The sequence below is a fragment of the Rosa rugosa genome, chromosome 3, assembly GCF_958449725.1.
Source record: "Rosa rugosa chromosome 3, drRosRugo1.1, whole genome shotgun sequence".
Classification (NCBI taxonomy): domain Eukaryota; kingdom Viridiplantae; phylum Streptophyta; class Magnoliopsida; order Rosales; family Rosaceae; genus Rosa; species Rosa rugosa.
Window position 1 is genome coordinate 32,910,412 of NC_084822.1, and position 10,708 is coordinate 32,921,119.

The 10,708-nt window shown below is 41.1% G+C and overlaps 2 protein-coding genes across 3 annotated transcripts; both read right to left on the minus strand.

Moving 5' to 3' along the window:
- Positions 1 to 1,369: 1,369 nt before the first annotated feature.
- On the minus strand, positions 1,370 to 6,117 carry LOC133740886 (pentatricopeptide repeat-containing protein At1g43980, mitochondrial). Of its 2 annotated transcripts, none has more exons than XM_062168828.1 (3): positions 3,566 to 6,117; positions 3,375 to 3,454; positions 1,370 to 1,633 (listed from the first exon to the last, which is right to left on the minus strand). In XM_062168828.1, the coding sequence occupies exon 1, from the start codon at positions 5,916 to 5,918 to the stop codon at positions 4,005 to 4,007; it is 1,914 nt and encodes a 637-aa protein (XP_062024812.1). In that variant the 5' UTR covers positions 5,919 to 6,117; the 3' UTR covers positions 1,370 to 1,633; positions 3,375 to 3,454; positions 3,566 to 4,004. The 2 variants fall into 2 exon arrangements, with proteins under 2 accessions (XP_062024812.1, XP_062024813.1); XM_062168829.1 differs by lacking the exon at positions 1,370 to 1,633 and adding an exon at positions 1,671 to 3,008.
- A 484-nt stretch (positions 6,118 to 6,601) lies between these two features.
- LOC133739896 (DEAD-box ATP-dependent RNA helicase 47B) lies at positions 6,602 to 9,379 on the minus strand. The gene is made up of 3 exons (XM_062167714.1): positions 9,203 to 9,379; positions 7,072 to 8,801; positions 6,602 to 6,802 (listed from the first exon to the last, which is right to left on the minus strand). The coding sequence occupies exons 2-3, from the start codon at positions 8,715 to 8,717 to the stop codon at positions 6,796 to 6,798; spliced, it is 1,653 nt and encodes a 550-aa protein (XP_062023698.1). The 5' UTR covers positions 8,718 to 8,801; positions 9,203 to 9,379; the 3' UTR covers positions 6,602 to 6,795.
- Positions 9,380 to 10,708: the final 1,329 nt, after the last annotated feature.

Genomic DNA, 10,708 nt, shown 5'->3' on the forward strand with positions numbered 1-10,708 from the left:
AACGTAAATCCACTATTTACCAACTTTTTCTAACATGACCATGTTATATATCAAAACGCTCGTATGGATGCATAGATCATCGCCTAGATAATGAAAACTCGAAATATGGTCTGATGCGCCGCCACAAGCGGTGGTCAGTGGGCGGTCAACGCGGCGGTCAACGCCGGTCAACCACCTCAGATGGCAAAGTGACCAACTACAAACTGGTTCAAAATGAAAGGGTGGTCGACTTCCATACCTGGAGCTAAGCCTGGTTCGGCCTAGATTGTCCTAGATCAAGCGTTGAAGTTGGATTAATCCTGTGCGTCCGATCAGATTTCAGATTAAATCAGGGACGTCGAAAAAGTCAAACCATGATCTAGCGTTCTATACACAAAATCGTGATAAAAGGCTTACATGGGGATGATCAGCATGAAGAGGAGATCACGAAAATGGGAACGATCGGCCCATGCAACGCCGGAATCGGGGATTTCCGGCCGGGTCGGGTTTGCATGGCTGGGTGTCTTCGATCTCCATCTGGGAGCAGCGGCGATGCAAGGGGAGGCCAGAGGGAGGCTGTGCGTGCGACGGCGAGCTCGGGGAAGGCCGGGTCGTGGCCGGAGGATGCCGGAGGAGAGAGAAAAGTCCGGGTCGGGTCGGAGAAAACCCGCCGGGTCTGACGAGAAACAGAGGAGAGAGAACGGAGAGGGCTAGGGGCTTTTCCGCAAAAAGAACTTTTTTTCGTCCTTAAATGAAAATAAAATCAGTAAATTTCCTATTTATAGAAAATTCCCAATTTTCAAAAATTCATAACTTATTCATACGAACTCCAAATATTGCGTTCCACATGTCCACGAACTCGTATCGACGAGCTCTACAACTTTCATGAAGGAAGTTTTCCCAAATTTTGAACGTATAAAAAGTCAACTTTGTTGACCCCCTAAAAACGTTCGTTTTCGAAAATAAAATCGTTCGAACTAATTCCACAACTTCTCCAAGCTTCGTACTCGCTCCTACTATCGTGAAATCATTTCTAAAAATCCATGGAATTTAATTTGGATTTTTCGGGGTATTACATTAGTGATCGTTAAGGCATCAAAAACTGCAATTTACCATTATAAATACAAACGGTTCCGGTTCGACAGATTCGGTCCGTTCGTGTAAATTGCAGTTTTGGATGCCTTAACGATCACCAATTTGGCTGAAATTTTGCAGAGGTGATCTATATATTAGGACATAAAAACTGAACGGTTAAAATGTGAAAATGTGATCGAAAAGTGGGTGAAAACACCAAATCCGTACCTAAACCTTAGGTAAGGACATCCTTACCTGAGAAAAATCCTATATATATATATATATATTTTTTTTTTTGAAATAAGGGCCGGTGCGGCTGCCCTTAAGCCTTCATTAATGAAACCATGGAATACATGGGGGGACATGAGACCTAAACCCCAAATAACAAAGTACATCAAGAAAACTTCCTATATATATATATATATATATGTTGGCCCATCATATATCAGTGTAACTCTTGCAACGGCCGACAATGATTAGTGGAAGTTGAAGCCACTGTCGACTCATCCCATTAGCAAAGGTATATACTTTGATTACTTTCAGTGGTCACTCGTGGCCCGTCAATGGTTGAAGAATGAAACTGCACCAAGTTGATTAAAAATTAATTAAGCTATGGCACTAGTGACTTTTAACAACACGCATGATTAGTTTGTACCGTTAATATTCAATAAATAATAAACAAGAGAGAATTTTTACCTAGAATAACTAAACATAAAGATGCTAGCATATAGTTTAGGGACAAATATATATATGGTAATTAACGAGTTTATCCACTGTACACAAGTGATCCCCCATCCTTTGGATCCTTCTAATAATACCCAGTTGTTATGAAATACCAAGCCTGAGTATCATTTATTGGATTTGAACCAACAGCTCTTATCATCTGAAAGTGACAGCAACATGGGCTAAATCTTACTGCAACAAGCTACACAAAATGCTTGCCCCAGATGCTTCATAAGATGGTCTGAAGATTCCAGTACACGGAAATAAGCAAATCCACCTATAAGTGAGCCCTATTACTTCAGGAGCCGCTAGCTCTATTTTCTACAACCAATCCGGTCTCCTACCTTTCCCTCCAGTCTTAACTACAAAAATGTGTCATTTTGTTTCCCGGGGAAAGACATATATGTTTGCAGAGGAGGAATTATGGCAAACCACTTAAACTAAAAACAATTGAAAAGCAATCAATTTCATATCATACGAAAGAGTATGTCACATACACAAAAGTAAAGACCACAAGATCCACACGAGATTATATGAGCTGGTTATATTCCACACAAAAAAAAAAGGAAGAGAGAGGCTAGAATTTGCATGGATTTGCATGTGAGGCTGCTGATCCTCACTCTGTCTCCTCCCCCTTTCCTTGGATCTGCAGCTTTATGTCTTTAGATAACCCATTTTCAATAAGGTAGTAGTTGATCTCCTCCCCTTCACTTTCTCTGTAACCAGACTCCTTCTTTACACACATCCAACCCATATGGGAGACATAAACACACACCCTGCCCATATTGGACACGCCGCCAAAGAATGCTCAAGTAGCATATTGACAAAAATTGGAGTGGTAATATGTGATTGAGATTGGTGACTGAAAGGACACGGGGATAATAAGTTGTTGAGATGACAAACTAACCCTAGTTGAAGAAGACGATGTATGGTTGAGAAGCTTGTTTAAAGGGCCATTGAGAAGCTTGTTGGAGAAGCCGTTAATAATGAAATTGCAGGTGGGTCAGTATAGAACTAAAGATTAGGAATGCAAAAGGAAAGTTTGGTGATGGTCGGTTTTATGTGGGTACGGAGTTGATGGAGGAATCAAAAATACGTATGATAATCTTGAGAAAGAGGGGAGAGGAGCTTTGTTGCTTCTTGTGGAAGTTGGGCTTTTGGAACCTTTTACTTTCAGCTGTTGGATTGTTGTAAACTGACATGGCAGCCTCACATGCAAATCCAAGCAGAACCTAGCACCCAAAATCATAGTAGATAATCAAAGTCTGTGATCAAGACACCTTTAAGATTCACATTTAACACGAAAATACTAAAAGCATGCTAAATTTAGCAGAAGTTTCAGGGCTAGTTGCGTATGAATACTTTCCAGATTATGTCAACATATCAAATTGCACAATGATCATATGTTGGCCATTTTCATATACATGCATTAAAATTCAAGATTGTCAAATTCTGGGCTAAGCAGACTGTGTCAGCTGAATAAAAATTTTCAAGGCAACCAAACAGATAATAGTTTTAGGGAAATGACAGAACTCAATAATCAGCTGGTCTGGGCAACCAAACAGATCCATAAGAGGATAAAAGAATGAAATCCATACCTCTTTGAGGTTGAGCTGGTTGGTGCTGTGTGACGGTGTGACAATTTCACTCCAGCGATCGAAGTGTCCCAAGCTGTTACCTATTTGTCATAGAACACCTAAACCCATTCAAAATCAAAACATGGAGTACAGAAAGCAAGTTAGAAATGAAACATTCAAACTCAAATAATAAAATCATAGAAATATTAAACCTTTCGTTGCAGCTACAAAGGCATGACAGAGAAAGATCTCAGAACACAGCGAGAATACAATAGGCTTATGAGATTCCTGACCTGGTCATGAGATACATTTTTAATAATCTGGTCCATGAGACATAGAAGCCTATAACCAACTGAAATCCAAGAAAGCTCAACAAATGAAAAGATCTTGAACAGTCGAAGAAGAAAGTGAGAAGCCTCTGTCTAAACTGAAGATCAAGTGATGCCCTATATTGGCATTACTTTTAAGATCGGATTGTGTCTATCCAACCTCCCTCCTTAAACTCCAATGTAGTTTTGAATTTTGCTTGAACTAGTCATATTCCTAACGTGGAACTCATGATCTTATGTTTGTCTTAACCTGAATTCTGATGCGCAATGCCCTCATTCAAACTTAGCCTTACTGTATTTCTTTTCTCCACTCTTTCTCCTCTTAGCACCACTTCGTTAGATTGTCAATGTAACAATCAGCTTCCATTTCCCAAGACAGTAATCTCAATATCATATAAATGTCTTTACCTCTATGATGCTGCAATTGGTCTGCCTTAAAAGTATATACATGTTTCTGTATCTCAATCCAACTACATCCGACAACGTTCTTTACGCCTTTATGTTTCATCTCTTTTGTAACTCGAATCATGCTTTCCCATCTTCCTCTCATTTCATACGCTCGAGCTAGCACCAAATAAGGTAGACATGACTGCGGTTCTGACTTCATCATCAGTTGTGCAACTCTTTCAGTAATTTTGATGTCTTGCTGAATCGCACAAGCACGAAGCATTGATTCCCATATCACAGAACTAGGTTCATAAGGCATTGCTGCTACTATATCCATTGCTGCTTTGAGTTTACCTACACGAGTCAACAACTCTATTATGCACGTATAATGCTCTTCCGCAGGTTTGATCCCATATTCCTTCTCCATGGACCTAAATATTGACATACCCTCATCCACAAAGCTCCCAAAGTTGCAAGCTAATAAAACTCCAGTTAATGTTACATTATCTGCCGGCATACCTTCACTAACTAATTCCTTGAATGTGTCCAGGGTCTCAAATAATTTACCATTGTGAGCCAAACCCATAATCATGGTGTTCCAAGATATCAAATCTTTCACCCCCATACTTGCAAAGATTTTCATGGCATGATTTATTAATCCAAGTTTAGTGTAAAATTCAACCAGTGAACTAGCGACAATAGCATCTGACTCAAAGCCTAACTTAATAACCCAAGAATGGATTTGGAAACCCTGCTCAACTGGAAGAAAAGTGGACATACAGCTCAGTACACTGCTAAGAGTAAACTCAGTTGGCCTGAGATTCTTTCTCAAGGTCAGCACAAAAAGCAGCACGGCATTCTCCGCACAACCATGCCTTGCATAGCTTGAAATCATGGAATTGCAAACGGCTGAATCCCACCAGCTTAGTTCGTGAAAGAGCCGGACCGCATCCTCCAATCTGTTGCATTTGGAAAACATGTCAATAGCAGCACTTGATACAATGCTATTAGAAAAGAATCCCACCTTGAAGCTGAAAGCAATAATTTGCTTACCCCTTTCCAAATCAAGCAAGTTACAACAAACATTGATCACAGTTGATATCGTAAACTCATCAGGGGAATGCTCAGTGCTTCTCATAACAACAAACTGATCTACGGCCAATTCTTCATACCCTGATCTATGAGAACCCCAAATCAAAGTGTTCCAAGAAATGACATCCACCTCCTTCATAGTCAAAAACACTCCAAAAGCATAATCCATCAAACCAATCTTTCCATACATACCAATCAACGAATTCCCAAGTACCACATTCGATAAATCCACACCCTTCCTGATCATACCACCATGAACTTGCTTCGCACGACCAGCGCAGGACACAACTGACATCATAATCGAAAACGTGTACTCACTCGGTCTCACACCTGAACTCTGCATTTTCGAAAACATCCCCATTGCATTACCAACCAATCCACACGAAACGTAACCCGAAATCATCGAGTTCCAACTAACCACATCTCTCTCAGGCATTTCATCGAACACCTGCTGTGCCTTCTCAAACTCGCCAAATCGACACAAACCATTCAAGAAGATGTTCCTAGACACAATGTTCTTGCAGTTAATCTCATCAAACACTCTCAATGCATCGAAAAGCGAACCAAACCGAAAGTAAACGTCGAGAAAACGATTACCCAGAAAGGTGTGGGTATTGAGTCCCACTTTTACCAACCGGGCATGTAAAATTTTGACGTGGGTGAAGGATTTGAGGGACAAACAGTGGTCTATGAGATGGGAGTAGTAGGGGAGTGAGGTTTTATGAAGCCCATTGACTTGTTTGAAAAGCGATTGCATGCAAACCCCAGTGTGATGCAATGAAATGTAGAGGCGTTTACTTGTGTGAAAATCCAGAGGCTAAAGCAGTGATGCGGTACCGTTTTGGAGGTGATTTCGCGTCTGGGTCTACTTGCTCTTGTTGGTGTGGAACTTCCATGGGAATGAGAGCAGCAGCGGTTGGAGGGAGGGGCTTTTGTTCCGGTGAGAATGGAGTGCAGGGTGAGTTGATCAGGGGTAATTGGGTCTTTTTATCATTAGATATATTTTTTTTTTTTTCCAAAAAAAGGGTTTAAGGGTTTGGGTTTAGGGATTAAGTAAAAAAGGTATTACGAAATAAGAATCGAGAAAAATAAACATTTACTCTTAATGAATATATATTTATAGTCAAATCATTATAAGTATTTCCTTGTGTGATGCATTGCACTAGGACATTACTGTGTTCTAATAAAGGGAGTCGATCTTTTCATGAGATTATAGAACATAAATTAAGGAAGTTAAGGGCAAGTAGGCGTCTCATTTTGCTGGTCTCCAAATGTCAGTGAGCAAGGGAGGGTCGAGAAAATTAGGTTTTGTGAAGGGGCATGTATTAACATCAACAGATCAAACACATCCAGTGTAAGGGATGGGAACAAAATGTTGCATATAGTGATTATGAGCTGAAGTAGGCGGCAAAGCCAGCCTTGGCGAAATGCATCAGCCAATTGCGAGAAATCAATATTTTTACTTGTAATATGCTACTGTTGCTGATTAAGGTTTAATAGGGTAACTCATCCTTGAAAATACAACCATCCATCATCCTAAATTCCTAACCACAGATAGACAAATAAACAAACAACAAAACAAAACGTGTGAAGTCTGGAATGCAATTTGAAAATCACCAGCTCAAGGATAGCTCTCATGCCCTGCAAAGTAAAAGAAAAAAGATATATCAAACAATCAGCGATTGGAACTTTCTCCCCCTCCATGTCAATAGCTTTCATTTATAACATCTAGTTCTACATGAAAGTAAATCGTCACTAAATTCGACTTTTATCATGAAGTTAGAATAGTTCTAGTTGTTATTGCTTTTGATTCCATTTTATTTCTAACACGAGACCATATTAACTAACCCAAGAGTTGCAACAATGCATACGGTATACAAGGGATGCCCTAAGTGGTTAAGTAATATCACCTCAGAGCTGGTAGAGCCTTCTCTTCTTCGGTGATGACAAGCTTGCCTTCTGTAAACTCACAAGCTGGAATGGGAATGCCAAGCTGCTTCTGCAGTTTCCTTACAACGAAAACTTCTGATTCTTCGCACATTGTTACCACAGTGCCCTTCCTGCCAAGACGACCAGTCCGACCAGCTCGATGTGCATAATGAATTGTGTCAGTGGGTAAGTCCAGATTGACAACAAGATCACATTCTGCCACATCCAATCCCCTTGCTGAAAGTTCATTTGTCACCAGAATTCTCACCTCCCCCTTTTTGAATTTTTTCATAGTTGTTGCCCTACCAAGTTTACCAAGATCCCCATGTAGCTCTGACGCTGTCATTCCACGGGCCTCCAGCTTGAAGACGGTATCTTTTAGCTGCTTAGTGTGGTTCATGAAGGCTATGACAGATTTGGCATCCAGAGCATGAACACATCTTCTCAATGCATCAACCTTGTGTTGTAGTTTTGTTACACAGTAGTAGTGTTTAAGAGATGGAGGTAGGCTTTCTATTGCAGAATGACCCTGCAAATTTGAGGTTGAGTTTGTACTGGTCGAATGTCCTGACAATGTAGTGGGTCCAGAGGGCGAGATGGAATCAAGGGGAATGACATTTTTGGCTTGGACCAGAAGTGGATCGCGCCCCCAGCTACTGGCTGCCCTTATCACTGAAAATGGTACTGTTGCTGAAACCAAAATAGTCTGACGCTCAGCTCGCTTGGCAAGTGAGCCTTTTGGTCCATGTGACTCTGCACTGGACTTCCTCCCTACGTGTTCCAATATCCGGTGCATGTCCTCCCGAAAATTAAAAGAAAGCAGTTGATCAACCTCATCTAAGACCAAGAAACGGCAGCCGTGGGTGTGAAGCTTCCCCGCTGCACTAATCTCTGCAATCCTGCCTGGTGTCCCAACAACAATGGCAGGCTTATTCTTCTTAAGTGCTTCTTCTTGTCTTGATCGATTTGCACCCCCTACAAGCTGCTGAACCATTTTCTTGTTTGCAGGTCCTAATATCTTTTCGAACTCCCTTACAATCTGCATGCCCAGCTCCCTGGAAGGAGCCACAATAACTGCTTCTATGTCTGTTCTCTTCCCATATTCACCATCACCATCAGATGGTCTCTCCTTTAGGGGGCCTACTTCAGAGAGGATAGGAAGAAGATAGGCTAATGTTTTTCCCGAACCCGTGTAAGACTGAATCACAACATCATGATCTTTGAGAATCGTTGGAATTGCAGTGGACTGAACATCGGTTGGAGTCCTGAAGCCTTGACTCTCTAACCTCTCTATCAACAAAGGAGGGAGGCCAAGCTCAGAAAATGATTTTGCATTAAAGAGAGTTGACTCTATTTCAAGAGAGCTGTGCGCCCCAGCTGCCTTGATTACATTGCTTCTAACCACCTTGGCCTTACTTTTGGGAACCCCTTTAAAAGAACTCAACCGCGTAACTTCATTGGTTTCCTTTTTATCTACTGTTTCAATATCACTTCTGAAGCCAAGGCTTCCAAGACTCAGACTACATACACTTCTGCCGAACCACGCATTCCTAGATACATTTGAAAACTTGTGGAAGGACAGAGACTCTCCGAAAATTAGCAACCTTGACGAGATTAATGCTGGCATCTTTACTAGGTTCAGAGTCCCAACCAGTAATTACCCAATTACATAACCATATAATGGAACTTAGAAACTAACTTTGCACTGACACTGCACATTAAGATATAAGAAGAAAGAAGAATTACATTATAAGGGTCGAAACCTCTAACTTGTACATATGCAAGAACCCAATAACTCAGAATGCAGAATCCCATCAACTTAGTGAAATTATTTTGCAATATCATTCAAGAAAGTTGGTTGAAACATTTTATCAAACACCATTAGACATATGAGCAGCAAGCATTTTGATTTTCTTCTTTCCCCACAATTTTCAATGCTATCAATCACTGAGCTTTATAATCTATATAAGAATCACTAGGTTTGCCAATTGCTCTCATAAACCCAACAGTGTTAGTAAGTAAAGGTCTAAGCTTGACAGGAGAAATCAAAATGAAAGCGAAGAGCAGCAAAGGACACACTAAGAGAGAGAGAGAGAGAGAGATTGAGAGTACCTGAGAGTGAGAGTTGGGGATAGCACGGCTTCGAGTTTGAGTAGGAGAGGAAGAGATTTGAGGTTTCAACGTTCAATTACTAGTTTATTATCTGATGAGAAACGCCAAATATGAGGGCTTTTGCCGCCTCTGGTTATATCCATCCTCCATGCTTTTGCTATTTGGTCCCCGTCGTTTTCCCTTTTCTCATGAAATGCCCTACCTCTTTTTGCTTTCTATATTTCTATACACACTCCTAATTATTTAATGAGTTCATGCACATCCCCTTTATTTTATTTTATTTTTTTTCATCAAACTTTCATTTATGCCCCTCATCATTAATAAATAAAGGTCTGTTTGGACTCCAAATTAGATAGATTTTTCTTTCTAAGTTATACCCTATTTTTTTAGGGACCTATGCACTTTTGTTTTGTTTTTTGTGCCTATTTACTATGTATGTTCATAGTTCATAGGCTCGCTGAATAAGTGAGCACTGGTTGTCTAATAGGTAGTGCTAGCATACCACGTCCTAAACTTGCCCTAGAATTCGCAATGGAAGGTATGTATCCGTGCCATTCTGGCTTGAGATGAATGAATGATTTGGTTCAAAAAAATAAATAAATAAAATAAAATAAAAATCAAGACGAATCCATAAAAATAAAATAAAAATTAAATACTTTATATATCGAAATATTAATTAAATATTCTCTTATAGTTAAATTTTCTCATCGTCTTCATGATACTGTTTGGCTCCAATTTTGCTGCAGCTGGTCAACAGTCTCTTTTCTTGCGCGGGCGTGCCAGCACCGTTCGGGTGCGGTCGTCGGGGGTGTCCCTTGACCTGACTTCTATCAAGCGATTGTAGACGAGGAGAGCACCAACCTCGTCGTGGGATTCTTTGTGCCTCGTGGTGAGGACTTTGCTGAAGTTTCTTCTTGAAAATCACAATCGATACTCGATGTTGTAGATCGAGCAGAGCGAGAACCACTGGGAAGTGAGGAGAACTTGCTAAAGCGTGACTTTAGCCTGGCTGGGTTGCTAGGGCGTTACCCTTGCTTGACTGGTTCTGTAACTGTTGTGGTCGCGGCACTACCGTCGGCTCCCGAGGAGACTAGGACCGAAGCACGTTGACAGAGGGTTTGGTGGCACTGAAAGTCGGCTTCTGAGAAGACTAGGACTAGGAGTGTGATCACCGCTAAGAGAAAGAGAAAGAGAGGAGTTGCTCTTAGAGAGGTTTGCTCTAGAGAGAACTTAGATCATCTTAGAGATGTTGTTGTTGTATGTGAATGTGTGTTGCTAGGGCGTTACCCTTGCTTGGCTGGTTCTGTAACCGTTGTGGTCGCGGCACTACCGTCGGCTCCCGAGGAGACTAGGACCGAAGCACGTTGACAGAGGGTTTGGTGGCACTGAAAGTCGGCTTCTGAGAAGACTAGGACTAGGAGTGTGATCACCGTTAAGAGAAAGAGAAGGAGAGGAGTTGCTCTTAGAGAGGTTTGCTCTAGAGAGAACTTAGATCATCTTAGAGAT